Source organism: Sinocyclocheilus anshuiensis, unplaced genomic scaffold (assembly GCF_001515605.1).
Source record: "Sinocyclocheilus anshuiensis isolate Anshui unplaced genomic scaffold, SAMN03320099.WGS_v1.1 scaffold702, whole genome shotgun sequence".
Classification (NCBI taxonomy): Eukaryota; Metazoa; Chordata; class Actinopteri; order Cypriniformes; family Cyprinidae; genus Sinocyclocheilus; species Sinocyclocheilus anshuiensis.
In genome coordinates, this window is record NW_015548184.1 from 2,306,406 (window position 1) to 2,328,191 (window position 21,786).

At 36.3% G+C, this 21,786-nt stretch overlaps 1 protein-coding gene and 1 long non-coding RNA gene across 7 annotated transcripts in view; one reads left to right on the plus strand and one right to left on the minus strand.

Moving 5' to 3' along the window:
* Positions 1–397: 397 nt before the first annotated feature.
* Positions 398–21,786, plus strand: part of LOC107704959 (palmitoyltransferase ZDHHC18-like) — a 26,587-nt gene continuing 5,198 nt past the window's right edge. Inside the window, exons 1-11 of one of the 6 annotated variants that reach the window (XM_016508047.1) lie at positions 416–493; positions 594–1,358; positions 1,599–1,759; positions 1,854–2,003; positions 2,831–2,968; positions 3,367–3,466; positions 3,941–4,043; positions 4,143–4,252; positions 7,251–7,353; positions 8,473–8,543; positions 10,435–10,514. In XM_016508047.1, coding sequence (XP_016363533.1) covers positions 1,120–1,358; positions 1,599–1,759; positions 1,854–2,003; positions 2,831–2,968; positions 3,367–3,466; positions 3,941–4,043; positions 4,143–4,252; positions 7,251–7,353; positions 8,473–8,514 — 1,146 coding nt within the window. In that variant the 5' untranslated portion in view covers positions 416–493; positions 594–1,119 and the 3' untranslated portion in view covers positions 8,515–8,543; positions 10,435–10,514. The other 5 variants (XM_016508043.1, XM_016508041.1, XM_016508044.1 and 2 more) reach the window with 5 other exon arrangements.
* The window catches only part of LOC107704961 (uncharacterized), a 17,555-nt gene continuing 3,727 nt past the window's right edge, over positions 7,959–21,786 (minus strand). Inside the window, exons 2-3 of the long non-coding RNA XR_001636026.1 lie at positions 13,597–13,599; positions 7,959–8,034 (exon numbers count right to left, since the gene is read on the minus strand). This is a non-coding gene — a long non-coding RNA (uncharacterized LOC107704961). The remainder of the gene's footprint in view (positions 8,035–13,596; positions 13,600–21,786) is intronic.

A 21,786-nucleotide genomic window follows, 5' to 3' on the forward strand; every position in this document is an offset into this window, starting at 1 on the left:
ATATAGTTTTAGTTAACAAAAACAGTTCAAAAGATAAATTATTGTCACTACTGTAAAGCTACAATTAATTAATGCTGAATCTTCAAAAACGTAAACGGCTTCCATAATATTATAAATTATTTTATAATATTATTTTAAGAAACTATGTTACTTTAGCATAAACGTCAGATACTAAGGTAAATGTTAATCTTAGATAGTACTCAACATTATTAGTTATCATATTAGTTATTTAATTCTATATAGATTTGTATTATGTTCGCCCCTTATAGAACGTATTTCTATACATTTATGGTTGTGGATGTATTGCATGAATCTGTTACATTAGTAATTTTGATGTAAAAAAAAAAAACATATATATATATATATATATATATATAAAAATCTACACAGATCGGAAGTGATCTTTGATTGGTCTGCCTGAGATGACGCACCCTTGCGAGTCATTGGTCCCTTTCTTCAGGTAATCCTCGGCTAGGGAAGTGATCGCTGTAAAGTAAATATTGTATATCTCATCCGTGGTTGAACGCTGCGTTATATTCGCGCTTAGAAAATTATAAACAACTTAATCTGATCTCATTTTCAATACCCAACAGATTCATTACGGTTGGACAACTTAATATCTACAGCGATCGGACGGCTGTGTAACGCGAGGAGCCGAGTGTCGTTCAAACGACGGTTGAGCAGCGCGTGAGGAGTAATATCGTCCTCTGAGATATGTTAGCTTGTTGACAGCTAGTCGACAAGCTAACGTAATTAGCTTAGCTAAGACACCCCTAATTTATCGAAAGCAACAACATAGCATGATAGTATAATAATTATTAGTCGATATATTCCCTTTAGGGGATGTTTAGTTGTAAACGGATGCGTTGAGCAACATTATGTGTTTTGTGGACTTTCGAGTTTGCTTAGTGCGATAGCTGAAATCATTTTAGTACGTTACCCAAGTGATTTGTCAGTACATATGTGACCGTATCTTCAATAATATGTGGCAGGGCTTTACAGCTGATATCTAGTGTTGCTCAAACTTCCTCTTTGTTAGGGCTTGGCTTGTGGCTAAAGTGTACCAGAGGTTAAATATATACTTCCCTACCTGTATACTATCGGTCACATTTTTTGAAAATGAAAAATTGTGAGTACCAACAAATAGACCCACGAGCGCTCAGAACATCGAACACCCGGACCTCCACCACTTTTAAACTCCCAAAAAACTCCCAGCGCCTACGGAGGAAATGGGAAGTTTTCCCTGGAAAAAATCGCTTCTACTGTGATGGGCGTATTATGTTGGCCAGGCAATGCGGTGTGCTCCCGCTGACCATCGGCCTAATTTTCATCACCACTGGCTTATTTTTCACTTTTGAGTGAGTAGTATGCATTACACATGCACACAGAGGCACCAGTGTCCACACTGCTAGACAATACTACAACTACTATTACTACTAGTTTTCTCAATAGAGACATCTCCACCAGCTGATGTAGCCCTTCTTGACATCGTTCCAGTCTGAAACAGTTGCTTTCACAAGGTTATTATCAGAAAGCACACTTACAATATTTGTCTCCGGTGCTAACTTTGCTCTTGTCTTTGTTTTGATTCATAACAGTTGCCCCTTTCTGGTGCATCACCTTACTGTCTTCATTCCAGTAATCGGTGGGGTGTTATTTGTATTTGTCATCTTCACCCTCCTTCAAACCAGTTTTACAGACCCAGGGATATTACCCAGGGCTTTGCCGGATGAGGCTGCGGATATTGAGAGACAGATTGGTGTGTTTTTGATTGTGGCGTTTATTTTTCATTATTTTGCATTTTAACATTTTTGTTGTGTATGTTGATACTAAAGTTGTGGGTCTCTTTAAAGATAATTCTGGATCTTCAACATACCGTCCACCTCCCCGGACTAAAGAGATCCTTATAAATGACCAGGTGGTCAAGCTTAAATACTGTTTCTCATGCAAGATGTTCCGTCCGCCCCGGACATCCCACTGCAGCCTGTGTGACAACTGTGTCGGTAAGCACTGGAGCTTTAAAAAGATAGTTCACCCAGAAATTTAAATTTTGACAATTTACTCATCCTCATGTCATTCCAAATGGACTTTTATTCTTCTGTGGAACATAAAAGAAGATATTTTAAGAAATGTGTTGTTGTTGTTTTTTGTTGTCCATGCAAATGAAGTCAATGGTATAATAATGGGTTGGTTATCATCATTCTTCAGAATATGTTTGTGTGTGTGTGTGTGTTTTACAGAAGAAAGAAAATCATACAGGTTTGGAACAACATGAGGGCGAGTAAATGAAAGCAGAAAAAGTATTTTTGGGTGAACTAACCCTTTATAGCTTCAACAAGAACCATAAAAGTAGTCCATACAACTTGAGTGCAATATTCCAATCATCTGAAGCCATACACTTTGTGTAGATAAAAAAAAAAGCATGGTTCTTTCACAAATCTTTCAATGTAACTTCTGTATTCTAACATTATGGAATATGCACCATTAGGACAGCTGTCAAGAGTTTCAGTTAAACTGTAAATTAAACTTTCATCGTAAATTTCATTTTATATGGTCCATTTTTATGAAACTTTTTTTTTTGAACCGTAAGTGCTCTAGTACCCATTTAGTGTAATTCCATGTAAGTCATATTGGTTTGAAACCACATGAGGTTGAGTAAATGATGACAGAACTGTTTCTGTAAAGCTACAAAATATGTTGCTTTGATCGTAGATGTGTAATCGTTTAACCTCTAACACATATCACTTCCTTAAAATCATTGCATGAGAATGCACAGAGTTTATTTGTAAGTGTCGTGTCTGAGAATGTTCTGTCTCTGTTCCCTTTGTAGAGCGTTTCGATCATCATTGTCCTTGGGTGGGGAACTGTGTTGGGAAGCGAAACTATCGCTTTTTTTACGCATTCATAGTGTCTCTATCCTTTCTGACCTCCTTTATCTTTGGCTGTGTGATCACTCACCTCACTTTAAGTAAGTTTCACAACACCTTCTGCACCACAGTCTCTTTCTACCTCACACAAAATCTTACTAATTGTGTAGGATAGTTGTCAGTGGGAGAGCTATAAATGTATGCATCTATGTTGAAATGGTGATTATTCAAAACCAAGAAATCTTTAAATTCTTCCTATATGGACATGTTCAAAAGTTTGGGGTCATTAGGATTTTACTATTATTATTTTTTTAAAGAAAAATGCTTTTATTTAGCAAGGATGGAATCACAACTAATCACAACTGACAGTAAAGTCTTTTATAATGGCACAATGAAATTCAGATTTCTAATCATCAAATCATCACGGTTTCCACAAAAATATTATGCAGTAATAATATAATATTAACTAGCAATAATAGTTTTTTGTTGTTTTTGTCAGTCAGGTTTAAAGCAGGTTTGTTCTCTGACCAGTCACTCTCATCAACAGGATCACAAGATGAGAATGGTATCATCCAGGCAATACAGGACAGCCCAGCCAGATATCCTTTTTTTTTTTTCTGTGCTCCCACCCCTGTCTCCATCGACCGGCATGCTTCACCACCCCTTTCACCAGAAACACACAGTAGTAAGGCTGACTGAGTTCACCATTTGTTTACAGGCCCACTGATGTTGGTTCCGCCTTTTTCCTAATCCCATTCATCCCTAATCGGCTCAAGGATTCCACCACGCCCTGCTTTCCTGTCAGGATGGCAGCTGTTGCCCCTAGATACAGATTCTGCTGGTGTCCAGCCCCCTTTTTAAAGTTTGTGGCTTGAGGTCACAGTTTTCCACCACAACCTCAGTTAATCAACCCAGCTGGCTGACCTTGTGGTTCATGAGTTTGGGCAGAATGTTCAAGCACATGGGATTGATTTTGCATAATTGTTCTAATATCACTGTACTGTTATTGTTATGTATATTTTGGACATTAACACACATTTATAGCAGATTTGCAACCTTAACCATTCCTGCACTGTTGTCGAGCTGGTCATTTGCTTCTTCTCCATCTGGTCCATTCTTGGTCTGTCAGGTTTCCATACTTATCTTGTGGCCGCCAACCTCACAACCAACGAAGATGTAAATATCACACAAAAGCTACATCAACACTTTTAATTTAATTGCAGTGTTTCATACAGTCAGATTGATGAACAGCTTCTTTGCATTTAATGATTGCAGATTAAAGGCTCTTGGTCCAGTAAAAGAGGAGAAGAATCAGGGAATCCTTACACCTATAACAACATCTTTACAAACTGCTGTGTGGTGCTTTGTGGGCCGATGCCACCCAGGTCTGTACTGCATGCTAATGCCAACATCATAGCAGAAACAGATATTTATTTTATTATTCATTCACCTCCTAAGATTTTACTAAAGAAGCCAATATCATTGTTTGTTTGTGAGGCAATGAAAGATGTCATTTAGCTTAAAGCTGATGTACATGGATGTACATCCAGAGGTTGCGTTAGACTTTAACATTGTCCGTCATTTTGACAGACAGGGTCGTAAAAATTCCATCATAATCTATTATTAACCGTCATTTTAATTTTCATATTTTAATTATAATAACACATTTAATTGCTTGTATTTTGTTCTCATTTTCATTTTTAATAATGAACCTACAGGAAGAGCATATAGGCTTATGCATTTATTTATTTATGAAGAGAACAGATGAACAGAGACTGCACCTCACTTTTCATGTTCACCACCACACCCCGCAGTGACAGCAGAGGCCACTAAAAACAAAACATGCTAGGGCTGGGTAAAAAAATATTGATTTTAATAGATTCTCATTTTTATGAACCAATGTCGATTCTTAAATCTCAATCTATGCTGTTTTCAGTTGATGAATGAACCGTAGCCTACATATAGTATGTGCGCCTCCTAGGGCGATATAGCTAAAAAATGTATCAACGATATAATGTTTCATATCGTTCGGTATCGATAATTATTTACATTTTTATTAACCGTCATTTTAATTTTCATATTTTAATTATAATAACACATTTAATAGCTTTTATTTTTGTTCACATTTTCATTTTTAATAATGAACCTAGTCGTGTCCCATCCAATAAATCACAATAGGCTAAGCTTTGTCCTTTGTTACTTTTGATATGAAACAAAGTCTCAAGATTTCAAATTCTGTCCATTTTATTAGGAAATTCAAGCAATAAATTTTGGCGCTCTTTAATGTGGCGTGATAGATCACTGTAGACACCTCAGATCAAGCGAAGCGGCAGTGGACGTGAACTGATCATCTCTTTCGCTTTACTAGTGGATACTTACCTGTGCGTTATCAAAGGCATAACAAAAGACTCGTGACAGTAACTATGTTTCCATTCGCCTATTTTTATGCACATTTTGGAATATTGCATAAAAAACGCTGGATGGAAACGCCAAGATGTGCATAAATTCTAAAAATGTGCATAAAAAACATGATCACATTTGACTAAGAAACTTTTTATCGGATAATAAAAAATGCACATAAACTATGATGGAAACACATTTACCAAATAAATTCCTCCATGCGCATCGAAAAAGTCATGTGACTTTGCGCTGTGAGACGGGATAACTTGACTAGCAGCGGACCGATCTCGTTCACAGCATCTATATGAAGAGTTTGGTTCCAAGATTTTTTTTTTTTGAGTTCCCGCCAAAATCAGTATTGTATCTGGTCGGTATTGAAAAGTCCATTTTTAATTTTACGCAAAATGCGATATCCGCCGTGTTATTCTGTCATGTTTTCTCCCTATCTTTTCAAACCGCGACAAACGCCAGTCTCCCTTCTCTGCAGAATGCGATACGTCCGCTGAAGAAAACACATTTTTACTCAAATTAATCAAAAGGGATTTATAGCGTTTTGGAACCAAACTCTTCATATGTTGTTATGGTCATTCTGAAATGCCTAAGCAAAGTCTGTCGTCAAAGTATTTCTGTATAATGGTCTTACACAACTGAGTTCCCAAACAGCTGGCATCCACCTCCGAAAGCAATGACCACATTTATTGTCTTTCATCTGCTCGCTCTGAGGCGCAAGTGATTTATTATATATGAAAATTATTGTATTCAGTGGCTTTTCCTAGTTTTCTAAGTGATATTTAGTGCCAGTTTACCAGGAAGTGACGATTTTGTTCTCTTTGACTCGTTGGATGGAAACGGTGCTTTATTCGCAAATGTTTTAAGTGATATCCCAGTTTTGCGGATAAGTTTAATTCGAATCTTTGGATGGAAACATAGCTAGTTTTATTTTTGTTCTGGAGCTGATGATCCCGCGCTCTGCTTCCAAACTGGAGCGCCCTCACCACCAACTGGACAGGGGTGGGAATTAAGGCCGGGACACACCAAGCCAACTTCAAAGAACTAGTGGCGACGAAAGCCGACGGTGTTGTCCGCTCACGTCGGCAGCGTCGGACCAAAAAGCTGTGCTCGAACACACCGCACAGACTATAGCCAACGGCAAACTAACATGTGCGTTCTGCACATGCGTGAGCGGAATTAACTGTCTATATCAGCAGCTATCAATAGTATATATTTGTCATTCAAAATGAGAAACCGAAACAAAGATATACGAGATAAACGCAGATATACGAAACGTAAACAAAGCAGTGCTTGCTTACTATTTTGAATATCAGTAACGTTGATAACTTTAATCATTTTAAGCAGCTCATGTTGTTATGAAAACATTCGCGTATTAGAATGATTGGGAAAGGTCACGTAACATTTAAACAGCCTTCTGTCTGTACCGCCTTCATTTACGTGCTTGTTTTCATCACTTTCGCTTTAATTCTCGGGCACTGACTCGTTCGCTAAACTGAACATCCAATCAGAGCTCACTCGCGCCAACGGTCCCGACGCCGATTCAACATGTTGCCAATTCAACTGCCGCCGACGTGAGCCCGACGAGAGCCGACGAGTGGAACACACCAAACGAACTAGGCCGACCGTCGCTCGCCGTGTGTCCCGGCCTTTACAGTTATAAATTACAATATATCACCCCCAGTGTAATCTGTCAAAGTGACGGACGGCCTTCAGATTTTTTCGTCACTGCTAAAAAAATAATTTCCGGTTATCGTGACCTCTGTGTACATCCTGTCCTCAGTACATACTGTTACAAACAAGAACACATTTTGTCAGATCTGACTTTTTAATTGTACAGTTCTTTGACATGATGGCCCATCTTTAATTGTACAGTTCTTTGACATGATGGCCCATCTTTCCCAGTTAAGTCTGTGCTGTGTTTTGAAAGTCAAGTCACAAAAGGTCACACGCTCATCCTGTCATCTTTTGTAGCTTGATTGACAGAAGAGGCTTTTTACCTCCAGATGACGCACCTCAAACAGTGACCTCTGACACTGAGCTCCCTCCTTTCATGTCTAAGAATGACGCAAATATGGTAAGAGTGCCTTCAAGTTCAAGGAGCATTAATTCCTAAGTATTTTTTAAAATAGTTGAAGCATTGTAGCAATAGTTTAAAATCCTGATACATTAGTCAGTCAAAAAACATTCCATGGCATTTCAAGTCATACACTACCGCTCAAAGGTTTGGGGTCAATAAGATTTATTTTAAATTAATTAATTATTTTATTCAGCAAGGATGCATTAAATCGATCAAAAGTGACTTTTGCATCGTTACAAAAACTATTTTTCAAATAAATGCCATTCTGTTTAACTTTCTATTCATCAAAGCCTTCTGAAAAGAATTCATCACAATTTCCACAAAAATAATAAGCAGCACAACTGTTTTCAACATTCATAATAATGAGAAATGTTTCTTGAACAGCAAATCAGCTTATTAGAATGATTTCTGAAGGATCATGTGACACTGAAGACTGGAGTAATGGCTGCTGAAAATTCAGCTTTGTATCACAGGAATAAACTACATTTAAAAAATACATTAAAATAGAAAATAGTCATTTTAAATTGCAATAATATTTCATAGTATTATTGTTTTATTACTGTATTTTTGATCAAATGAATGCATTCTTGGTGAGCATAAGAGACGTTTTTCAAAAAGATTTTACCAGCCCCAGACTTTTGAATGGTAGTGTAAATATGAACAGAAACCAGGACAGATCTGAAACCATAAACTTTGTTACAGGAAAGCATGTGAAAATGAATGAGGTTATCCTAGTTTAATCATGTTTATTGTAAACCCTGGCTTGCTGGGAAAGAGCTCATATTTACAGTTAGTAAGGCTTGCACCTGTTCTGTTTGATGTGTAAAGATATGCACATAGAAAAATGTAGATGGATGACAAATGCAACAGCACATAAATCTTACAGAAGACTGTGGAGTCACGTTTCAGTCAAAATTTAAACAAGGTGCCAATTCAGGTTACAAATGCTATTTTGAGACATTTTTGCCACTGCTAGTTGCAAAGCTAGAGTAGAGTGAAAGCATGCCAAAAAGGATAGATTTAACTGTAAATTTTGATGTTCACAAATGCCATCGTTTTAGTTTTGATATTGACTTGCATCAAGCCCTAATGTTTGAAGTTCTGAACCTCACACAGGAGGAGAACTGTCAGGAGTTTGCAAACTCCTGCACTGCCTGAAGGCTCCTGCAGCTCTGTGACATTTGATGGTAAGGGTGTGTTATGGGGCTGTTTGCATGCCATTCCATGGCCGCCTTCTCATGACTCTTTGGCCTTTGCTTTGCCTTTTATTTGAACTGTCAGCTTGGCTTCCATTTCTTTGCTTTAAAACCACTAGCATAAGACGTGTCCATCATGTGAGAGATCATTGGTTCCTTCTTTGCTCCTGGATGAGTTGACTGTTTTAGCTGACATCTGTTTTTACTGTTCATATATTAGTGTCGGCCAGAGGTCTGCAGTTGTTTAGTTTTTCCTCCATGATGTCATTGCTTCCTAATTAATGTATCATCAGCATCACGATTCATCTGTGCTTCTCTCATTCTCATCCACTCTTGGGATTCTGGTGACTGAGGTCATGGTAATGCTTGGCGTTAGTTATCATGCACACATGTTCTTTTCCACCTTCTCTCATGATGGATGTTCATCCTGATGTTTAGGAGGTGTTTTCATCCTCGCGACCCCTGGAGATCCCCTTATAATATCAGCTGCACTGCTTGAGCTTATCGTATACTTTGAAGTGAAATGCTTTGTTTCCATTTGTTGCTACATTTTCATCTTATTAGTTCCGTGGCAATACTAACCTGCTTTCAAACTTATTCTAATCTGGCCATTTTCTCATACTCATACTTGCTTTGCTGTCTAACATCAGTTGCCATTTTCTTACCCCCAAAAACATTTATGACTATGATCTTTGTATTTTGTCTCTTAACTAGGGCTGCACAGTATATTGAAATAAATATAGCAATATGGCTTGTGATTTTGAATTAAATGTACAGTATTCTTTACTGGTTTCAAGCATGGCATTTACACAGATATTGTTCATGATACAGTGTTTCAACGTCTGAGAACATCTTGGTTTATTTACTGCAAATGGAGCCCTTCTGAGACACTGATATCATGGGCTGTAAGCATGTAAATGAATACACAGAGACTAGCTTCACTCAAACCGACAACCCATCAAAATTAAAGCTTGATGGTTTACCATTTGAAAATTGAGTATAAAATTAAAAAATACATTTTTATACTTTATATATTTTTTTATAGTTTATTTATTTATTTTATGGTATTATTACAATGTATTATTTAATATTTTTGTTTCATAATATTAAAATTTCAATATTCTAATCAATAATCACAATAAAAACATGACTATTATTTTATAGTCTTATTGAATTGGTCAAAAATAGTAGGAATGTTGCCTATAAGAACTCAAGTGAAAGAGGTTTGAGTTGGTTCTTGTAAAAAGTAAACCCAAGTGTGAACACTCAGATTTCCCCCAAATCTTGAAGCCCTATAGGATTTTATACTCAAAAAAATTTTAAAAGTAATTTTTATTTTCTGTGCACTCCCTAACAAAGTCACCCCACTAACTCTAGAATGACTCAGTATTTCTAAATCTAGTTATTCAAGTAATCATATCGCTATATATTGCAGAAAAACAAAATTATTGCAATGTCACATTTTTCTAATATTGTTAGGGCCCTATGAAATCCGTTTCATTTTTTCCCAAATTCCATTTTATTTTATTTTTTGTCCAAATTCCATTTTTTCCGTTTAAATTTTTCTTGATTCAGTTTTTTTTTTTGGTCTGTGTCTGCACCATTCCTTCACTTAGAGGCACGTAGAAAATGCAGGATTCATATTTAAATAGTCTTTTTGCGGCTTTGTATTCACAGAAACTAGTCCATATTGCATTTTTATACAGACCTACTTTTGATTTATTCATCCAAAATTTGGCAAATTCCGTTACATTCCACGTCATACAGTAAATTCCATTTTTATGACTGGATTCCGCGATTCTGTCCACATTTCGGAAATCATATGGCCCTATATTGTGAAGCCCCACTCTTAACCATTTTTTTCTTGCCATTCTTTTCACAGTGCACACAGGGCACAAAGGAGCTTTTAGAATCAATGGCACACTCCACAGTGATCCAGAGCACCTGTGTTCCGGGCACACCCAAAACTGCCCCGGTCACCCAAGAGAGTCTACTACGTACCGTCTCTATCACCGTCTCTCCCCCCAACAGGCCTCATTCTACTGGCTGCTCAGGCCGCCAGGCCCGGCGCCCCATAGACGTTTCCTGCTCCCAGAAAGGGAACAAACGGGCCGCTCTTCACACCCATAAACCCATGTTGCATGTACCCAGCCCTCCCTACTCCCACGGCCGCAGTCCACTCACTCTTAGTGATGCTCCCGACATGGGCTTCATCCCACTGAACTGAGCGCAGTATCTCTGCCACCAGCAGCCTTGTGCAAATACTCTCCTCTCAGTTACCACTTTGAGAACAGCATCACAATTTTTTAAGAAACTGTGACTTACTATACTCAGGATCATCTTGGGAAACATACCATCTTTCAACAAATGGGAATAAGCCTGCATTGACTTTTTTAAATAACAGTGGGATTTCAAGATTTTTTTGTTCCGTTAACATCAACATACACTTGGTGGAGAGAAACGCGAAACATCTTCAGAAGATGCTTTTGTTTTTCAGTCATTTTGCACAAAAATATCAGCAGATGATCAGTGTTTTATGGAAACTCAAGCCATTTTTTCAGCCTTTTGACATCTGCTTAGACCTAATGCAATAATTATATGCTTTGAAAGGTCAGTTGGGTCTAAAAAAAAGCCTTATTTCAGAGTCACTTCTGTTCATTTTGTGTGGTGTTTAAGACCTTTTACAATAAAGTCATTGGTTAAAAAGTATTCGCACCAACAGCCAAGTGTATAAACAGCAGTTTTAGGAATGGGTATCAGAGAGCTCAGGATTAGAGGGTTAGTGATTTATTTGTGTACGTGATACAATGTTACTGTTGGTCCAGGGGTTTTTATCTCCTGTATAATGTTGCGGCTACCAGTGAGTGAATTAACAGCTTTCATATTTACGTTTGTTTTGTGTCCATTTAATACAGGGGTTTTCCTTCATTTAAACATTTTCGGTGGCATCCTAATGCAAATGTAATAGTATTTGATGCAATATTTTTCCCTTAAGATCATTGTCTTCATCTTGATTTCTGCCTTTTTAGATCCAAAGTGCTGAAGCACAGCTTGAACCACAGAACACAAAGCCTGTGACTCATTTAAATTCTACTGAGAGTTTTCTACTTTAAAGTACTTGGCAACGCTATTGCACATTTCAGTTTTAACTAATGCATTAATTAGTTAATGCATTAGGTATCATGAACTAACAATGAATAAATAAAATGTTTTTACAGCATTTATTAATCTAATAAATGTTCAATTTTACATATAATACTTTATAACATTTCAAGGCATATCAATAAACATTAATGTATTATGAACAAACATTACTTACATATAATTTAGATTAAACATTTATTTAAAAAGCTATTTTTCATTTTCATTTTAAGCTTACCAAATGTAAAAGTGTTCAAATTCTGTAATTCGACATGTAATTGTATAATTATAAAAATTAATTGCAATTTGTGTAATCAGTCAAATTTGCACATGTGTATATAAGCTACCACCGAAAATCATTTTTAATCTAGGAAAAACCCTGTAGTATTTCTGACTTTTCATTGGTGGGTCAAAGATTGTTTTTTGATCGTTATTAAAGTGTTTTTACTAAGCTTGAGAGAAGAACTGTTGTAACTGAAACCTTTTGCCTTGAGATTGATGGATTACTGAAGAACTGAGTTATTTACATCATCATTAAGATGATCATCATTACGGTTTTTTTTTTAAAATAAATAGGAGTCTGGCAAAGTAATAAAATTGACAGTAAAAGTTTCAAAATAATTTGCTCCTCTAACAACATAGACTTACAGAAGTTGATCACTGCCAGCAGTGTTAGAGGAAAAGTAAACGAATGTATGACTTGTTGTGTTTTGTGTTGTTATCCTTTTTCACCTGAAGACTTCATGACAAAAAGTAATAAACAAATGTTCTTTCCACTTGTGATTTAGTTGCCTAAATGTTTTCATCTGGTTTTGAGAGACACAGTCTCACATAACATCTTTTGTTACCTTCTGTGATCTGCTGCATGCCAGACATGGCGCATTCATTTAAACAGTAGATGGCACAGTTTTCCACTTCTTTTTTGCATGTGTCCAATGAGGACAATGTATTTCCTGGAGGCATCGTTGATTGATTGCTTGCTTGATTGATTCAAGCATTTGCATTCACAGTACTTGAGCTATTTTGAATGTGATATTTGGCTTTACCACAGTGCCATCGAGCTGACATTTATTCTGGTTTGATGTAACGGGATTGGATATGGGAAATGCTGAAATGCATAATTGTAGGGTTGCTGTATTTTAGTCTAGTCTAACAAAAAGATGCGGGAGCAGTAGAGAAGAACAATCATCAGCTGAGTTTTTTACCTTTCTGTTGGTACTCAGCAGCTTTAAATAGAAAGCGCCAAGCCATAGTCATACATTTCAAAGTGTTTTTCATTTAGCCCAGAACTATCCTTAATTATCCCCATGCATCCCTTGCCTAGAGATTCTGTCATTAAAAATATGGCAACCCATCGTATAGCCAACCTCCCGGGACTCTAGATGAAAATGTATCAGTATCTGGGTAAAAAAGGAATTGATTTCCTGACAGAATACCACAGTTCTGAGAAGCTGGCACTTGCAGTAAATAGGTGAAATTGCTACAGAAGTTGATTTGAGGATTTGCTTTGTTGTTACATGTCATTCGGAGCGACTATGGTTGGCATAAGCTCTTCCTTTGTAATCAGTGAACGTTTTCTAATACCTATACTGTAAAAGTGATTTTTTTTTAAGTCACTCAACTCACCCAACATCAAATGTGGTTATAGTGTCTGTCACTGCAAAGCCATGAAATAAGGTTGTTCGGGTTAGACCACATCCTCTTATCCAACTACAAGATTCAAGAGTCAGAAGCATGTAGTGGTTATGGATCACGTTGTAGACGATGGCTTCACCGCTCTCTCCACAGACTTTTGTCTGGACCGCTTCACACTGGCAAGACGATATTACAAGTTGCTATTTTTCCACCTACGCCAATCTCAATTAAGCAAAAATGAACACTGTCAGCATGTAGTAATTTGTACCTTCTTTTTCAATCTCAGATACAGAATCATCCTTCTTAGCCACTTTGATATTATATAAAATTACAGGTGTTTATCTTCTTTGTAGATACTAACAAAAAATAGTTACGACTGTTCATAACACTTTAGTGGTGATTGCTAAGGCTGTTACTATTGCATGCTTGGAGTTAAGGATTTGAACATTTGTGCTGCACACATCATTTTCACTTTACAGACGATAAAATGTGTGTTAATGTTTTTAATTACTGATCTTTTTAGCAAGTCGGTGATATCTCTTTTTTTAATTAAATGTGTTTGTATCAGTGTCACATTGTTTCTTACCATTTTGACTGTACTCTGACTTCAAAAGCTAACCCCATGATGCATTTCGTATTTTATTTTTTTTACCTTAGCAGATTTGCAGTCTTAGATTTATTAGTCTAGCAAAAGATGAAGCCAAGGTTTCCCAGCATCTGTGTCCAATATTAAAAGTACCACATGTCAGAGTGATCCGACAAAGAGACATTTTTGCATTAATCTTTGCGGTTTTTTTAATGCCTATTTTCATGTTAATTTTTATTTTTATTTTTCATCATAAACGTGTCAGTTTAGCTTAATTGTGCTAGTACGGGTTAGAATTCCTATATTTGGAATTTAATTACTTCTGCACTTGTGTTATGCTGGAATTGTTCATTTGTGAAAGTTTGTGAAAGTGCTTCTTCTGTTTTCATCGATTGGATTTCATGTAATGATGAGTCACGGTTAATCAACAGTCAAGAAATCATATGCCAGTGCTTTTATGCTCACATTATCTTGTGATGATGTTCTATAGTCTTTTGAGTACTACAAAGGTTTCGCTGGCACAGGTCAGATGTAGAGACGAGAACAGTATTTTATTGCAGATGTCAAGGGCAGTGATTGATCAGGCAAAACCATAATGCTCTTCAGATGGACGTCTTGTCCTATATGTGAGGGTTTGAGCTCTTCAAAGATCCAAGTTCATGTCCTCCTCTGTCTCTGATTCTTTTTGAGCCAGGATAGCAGGACTGCATTGATTTAGGCATGGCTTATGTGTCTGAAGATTCAAGATTCACTCACTTTAAGGCCTGTGTTGGTGTGCTAGCTTTCTTTTTACAGGCCAGTCATATTGTTTGATTTACGACAATAGTAGTGGGAGCACATCTATTCTAGGCTGAAATTGTCATTAAATTACACAATTTAAAGAAGCCATTATATATATATATATATATATTTTCCCCTCTGAAGTCCACATGTAACTTCCAAGGTTTTTTGTGCCAAATTAAGTTGTAATTTAGTTTTTCATGATAATTTTAAACTTTAGCTACTGTGCTTCGAAAATTGACTGTGAACAACATAAACTTACTATATTTAAAACTTCTTTCAGCATGAATGTTCTTCAAAGTTTCTTTTTTTATGTTCCTTTGAAGAATGCTTGAATCGACATGAAGATGAATAAATAATGATACAATTAAATCATGGCTAATTAAAAAATTTGAGGTCAGCAAGATTTTTTTTTCACGTTTTTAGATGAAAAGGCTGGAGCTGCATTTATTTCATCCAAAATATATTAAAACCGTTATGTTGTTAAGTATTTTTACATTTTAAATAAACTATTTTCTATTTTAATACATTTTAAAATGTAATCTATTCCTGTGATGGAAAAACTGAATTTTCAGTAGCCATTACTCCGGTCCTCAGTGTCACATGATCCTTCAGGAATCATTCTAATTATGATGTATGTAGGCAAAAAATGCAGATCAATTACAGCAAACAGTTACAGTGACATAAAAAAAAGGCCAAAGTATATTAACATCTTACATAAATTATGAGCTTATGTAAATGGAAGGGTGTAATAATTGCAAAATTGACCCAAAAATTAAAATCATTATTTACTCACCCTTACGTTTCATGCCTACATGAATACCTTCGCTCGAACACAAAGGAAGAATGAGAAATTCGTTCATGCTGAATTTTTAAACTGAGAAACCCTTACCTCTTTTAAAGTATTTCTCATGATGTACGATCCCATTAACAACAATCAGAACAGATCTCCTCATAAACAATAGCACTAGTAAACAATAAAACGATATCTGTTTGAAAGCATTGCGCTTGCCAAAACCTCAGAACTATTACAAGCATCTCATTTAGTCTAGCACGATACTGATATCTCATTGCTTTCAGGCATGCTTTTTTCTGAAGATTTTTAAATTAGCTGTGTGAGAGGAAAATACAATAAATTACGGAAGGGTGAATATCATATTGTGTGTTCATGTGTCAAACGCGCTTGAAGAGGACCTACTTCGAGCACATGGAGAAGATTAAAAGGGAATGTCTAAGTTTATGGTATTTCCTCACAGTCACTGCCACTGCACTGCTTATCAAATCATTCACCGAAACACAACCTAGTTCTATATGTGACCCTGGACCACAAAACCAGTATTAAGGGTCAATTTTTCGAAATTGAGTTTTATACACCATCTAAAAGCTGAATAAATAATCATTGTTATGATAGGACGATATTTGGCAGAGATACAACTATTTGAAAATCTGGAATCTGAGGGTGCAAAAAAATCTAAATACTGAGAAGTGCAAAAAAATCTAAATACTGAGAAAATCGCCTTTAAAGTTGTCCAGATTAAGTTCTTAGCAATGCATATTACTAATCAAAAATTAAGTTTTAATATATTTACAGTAGGACATTTACAAAATATCTTCATGGAACATGATCTTTACTTAATATCCTAATGGTTTTTGGCATAAAAGAAAAATCAATAATTTTGACCCATACAATGTATTTTTGGCTATTGCTACAAATATACCCCAGCGACTTAAGACTGGCTTTGTGGTCCAGGGTCACATATTGTCCTCAGCCAAATCGGAGTGACAGCAAATATGGTCTTAGCAGTTTTAATTTCCTTCACATTTTCTGTGCCCTCCGTGAGAAGTCATTCAGTCTTGTCTCAATCAGTTGGCTGTGCTAATGAATGAGACACAATATGGGACAAAGGTGTTCAGGGCAGTCCATGTAACAGATTTGTTAATGGCTTCATCTGAGAGCCTCTGCAAATCACCCTTCAATTGTAATTGGATCAGTTACCTGGCAGGTAAAGGATCAGCCAAAGCTTGCTAATAGACAGGGAGTTGCATTTACTCACAATTAATTCTCATTTGCCTTCCAGTGATGCAGTGACTACTGAAAGTCACATAATATTGGATGGTAATGGATAACTTGTTTTAACAGTTTGAATCACTACATAATTTCACAAATAATGAGTCAAATGTGAACCTTTTCCTCCTTGAAGTGCAATAGACCACCCACACACCATGCCGCTGTGATATACTGTTCAAGGGCGAAGGTTACAGCCTCGTTTTAAGTCAAATAATTACTCTGTCTACACATGATTTGAACATGTAGCTGTTGTAATACAACTGAAGCAATAATGTTTACTAGAATAAAATAGAATACATCAATTCTAATTTTTATTTAGTTTATCTAGATTAAAATAGCTAAAACTGAAAAATAAATATATATATATATATATATATATATATATACATTAAAAGCAAAAACTAATAAAAATAACTAAAACTTTAACGACAATTAAAATGAGGCTCCATTAAAACATTCTAATTTGTTAATTCAAAACCAGTTGTATAATGGTCAAACCTGTGTAATTTTCTCTCTTCATTGAACGACAAAAGAAATTTCGAAGAATGATGAAATTTCATGCTGCTCTTTTTTTGTACGTATGACAAGAGATTAAGAAATCTGACCACATAATATTATTTGAAATCTTTTTAAATGGCCTTTTCAAGTCATCGACTCTGTATGGTAGTGCTAAATAAGGATTGTAAAATTTTATTGAAATGAGTACAATAAAGATTTTAGCAAAAGTTTTTTTTTTTTAAAGAACAAAGGTTGTCATGGTCCATTGTACAGGAAAGGAAAGTACTCAGAATCACGAATACGTATCTTTGGTTTGTTAGCAGGTCATTTCTTATCAGGATCCTGTAATCATGACTCTTGCTGATATGCTTCCCTCCATCTCTAATGGGGTCATTGCTTAATGTTGCTGGATAGCAAACTTAAACGTTCATTTGAACTCATCAGAACTTATTTCTCTGCAATGTAACTGTAAATCTGTTACAGTTTGTGTTAGAGTCTGTGAATGTAAAAAATGAATATTCTGTCATATTTTACTCAACTACCTTTTGTTCCCAGCCTATTTGACTTACTGCTTACAGTTTATTTCTCACACAAATGACTTAAGAAGTGCACAAGTCCTACAGACCATTTTTTTGGTACTTTTTTCATCTTTGAAGCTTGACATCTCTTGACCTCCTTTCATTATTTGAAAAATGGTAACAAGCTCATTATTAAAAATGTCTCTTTTTATGTTTCGCAGAAGAACGTAAGTCATACCGGTTTGGAACAATACGAGGGTGAGTAAATAACAGACTTTTCATTTTTGGTTGGGAGACAAGGCTGGGTAAATAATGCTAGTTGAGCAGGATATTAAACTCCTCCTGAATTTTTCTTCAGCACATTCACAGAAAGTTCCTTAATGACAGCCCATAAATCTGAGAGTGTAGTGACACATTAAACTAGCTCCTTTTGATGTCCAAAACAATCTGCTTATCCTCATAATACCGTGCAAAATCCTCATAAAATCACAGTTAAAAGGTCAGCTTCCACAAACGCTCATGTACGTGACAGCGAATTCCCCAACGTTTGTTATGACGTTTTATTCATCTTCTTATCTGGTTATTCCCTTATTACTTTTAGGACATATATGATAACATCTTTTTAACAGCACATCTGTTTTCAATGACTAATAGGTACGTTTTGATAAAGAGAGACGTTATTGGTTATGTAACAGAGCCTCTATGCGTTAAATAGGTCATAGCAGGTGCATCAGCAATAAAGGAAGGCCTGATAAGTGTTTTCATAAACCTAGTTGTGTTTAGCTAGCTAATACAGGCTAAGTCAAGCTAACTTCCAGTAAAGTGGTTGCTGAATCCATGTGTGCACAAGTGAACAAACATCCGTCAAACAAACAACTGCACATGAAAAAGCTAAAGGTGAGTGTATTGCTCATCTGTGTATATTCACACAGTATCTCATTTATTCAAAACAGATGCTGATATGGTAGTAAATTAATCTAAATAGTGTACATGTCTACCAGGACTCATAAAGTGACCTCATGGCATAGCAAACAGATTCTGAGTCACAAACGATTCGCTGAATTACCGTAGGTTCACTAAACCTAAACCTTAAAGGGGTCATAGGATGCCCATTTTCCACAAGTTGATATGATTCTTTAGGGCTTTAATGAAAAGTCTGTAACATAGTTTGGTTAAAATTTCTCAGTGGTAGTGTAAAAAACACCTTTTTTACCCTGTCAAAAACAGCTCTTTTCAGATCAAGCCGTTTTTGTAGCATTTTCCTTTAAATGTTAATAAGCTCTTCTCGCCTCGCCCCTCTCTTCCGAGCTGCTCTCAGAGAGACTGTTTACTTTAGCCGCATTCATCGTGAAACTTGCTAATTAGCACATTATTAGGAAAGGCGATTTGCAAAGATTCATTACAAAACATTATACTCACTTCTTCTGTAGATGAGGCTGGAACATGAATGATTCGCGCGAACATAGACGCATTTATGTAGATCGGGGGCGCATTCCCTTCAGAAACAAAGGTAATCCACTGCGATTTCAGCGGCTCAGATGTCGGGAGTAAATGACGACTGCTATGTTCATTGTTACATCCAACAACAGAACACCTCAATCGCTTAGGAGTCATTCTTGTCTACATCTGTGGATGGTGGACTGATGACAGCTCACTCAGGGCGGGTCTGAGGTAAGACGCCAGTCCAGTCTGTGCTGAAACGCTACTGTCAATCAAACTATCGTGGTAGGGGCCACGATAGACAGTCACACAGACAGGCATCTGAGATCGGCTCGATTTGAGAAAGGGGAAAACATTTAACCAGATTTTTTTTAAAAACACTGGGTGGATTTTTATCATTATAGGGTGGTTGTGTATACACACTGCCAACACACATTTCAGTTTAAACAACTTGTAAAAGTGCATGTAGCATCCTATGAGCCCTTTAAAAAAGGTTTTATTTTGTCAAGTTTTGTTTTTGTTTTCCAGGAAAAATATCTAAAAATCCCAAGAAGCTCATGATTTCAGGAATGAAATGGTGAAGGTATATATTATCTAATTTATTCAGTCCATGGTGGTTGAACAGTAATAGATAGAAGATATACTAAGCGTTCAATTGGCCAAGCAACTGCTGTAGATCATCATGGTTTTTCTTGGATCTGTTGTCACTGCTCTTTACTTGTGAGCGCTAAAGATGGAACACAGATCTCTAATCATAGTGTCTCCCTGCATTGTCATTATGGACTTTGGCAGTAGCAGAAAGTGGAAGCTGTACAAAAATGGATGTGCTCTCTGATTTAGCATCTGAGGAGAAACCCTGAAGTCTGAACATTGTTAGCAATTTGAGAAAAAGGGAAATAGAACATTGTTGTATTTAAATATCTCTGTCATCATGTTCTCATCCCCCCTCTCTTTTATTGATTTCCCATTTTCCACTCTACACTTAGACTCAGCAACAGGATTTGCCAAGGTTTGAAACAGACAGAATTAATTACAAAAAATCTCTCCACACTTTTCCTGATAATTTGCATCATCATTTTAAAAGTCTTAAGTTATCCGAAGGTGCTAAACTGTTTTTAATGAATTAATTTGTTATTTTAACACTGTTTCCAGACTGATGTCTGGAAACAGTGTTACTGACAGTAAGAGGAAATGCTATTTCACATTCGTGAGGCGGAACTCCAGTCTGGCAGACGATTCTTGGGAAGCTTCCCACTGCAAGGGTCGTTGGGTTTATGATACTCACACAACGTTGAAATATTCAATGCAGCGTCACCCTTGCATGTCTTCATGCAAATTCAGGCCTGTAATGAGATTTACAGGTATCTAATGGAAGCTGCAATAGGCCGTGTTGATGACTTTATGACTGCACACTCCACTGCACCACCAATGACCATAACTTTAGTACCCAGAAGTTTAGGACCTGTGGTGCCCCTCCTCAGGAATAGCCTCGAAGGATTGCTTTAGATTTGGGGAACATGCTGATCACTTCACAGTGGACTAGATCACATTTTACATCTACAGGTGCATCTCAATAAATTAGAATGTCGTGGAAAAGTTAATTTATTTCAGTAATTCAACTCAAATTGTGAAACACGTGTATTAAATAAATTCAATGCACACAGACTGAAGTAGTTTAAGTCTTTGGTTCTTTTAATTGTGATGATTTTGGCTCACATTTAACAAAAACCCACCAATTCACTATCTCAACAAATTAGAATATGGTGACATGCCAATCAGCTAATCAACTCAAAACACCTGCAAAGGTTTCCTGAGCCTTCAAACTCTGTCTGTCTGTCTGTCTGTCTGTCGTTCTATCATTCTATCTATCATTCTAACTTTCTCTCATTCTATCTATTGTTTTATCATTCTAATGTTCCATCACTCTATCTAGTTATATCTATCATTCTGTTGTTCTATCTATCTATCTATCTATCTATCGTTCTATCTATCGATCTATCATTCGATCTGTCGTTCTATCATTCTAATGTTCCATCACTCTATCTAGTTCTATCTATCTATCTATCTATCTATCTATCTATCTATCTATCGTTCTATCTATCGATCTATCATTCGATCTGTCATTCTATCATTCTAATGTTCCATCACTCTATCTAGTTATATCTATCATTCTGTTGTTCTATCTATCTATCTATCTATCTATCGTTCTATCTATCGATCTATCATTCGATCTGTCGTTCTATCATTCTAATGTTCCATCACTCTATCTAGTTCTATCTATCTATCTATCTATCTATCTATCTATCTATCTATCGTTCTATCTATCGATCTATCATTCGATCTGTCGTTCTATCATTCTAATGTTCCATCACTCTATCTAGTTCTATCTATCTATCTATCTATCTATCTATCTATCTATCTATCGTTCTATCTATCGATCTATCATTCGATCTGTCATTCTATCATTCTAATGTTCCATCACTCTATCTAGTTATATCTATCATTCTGTTGTTCTATCTATCTATCTATCTATCTATCTATCTGTCTATCTATCTATCTGTCTATCTG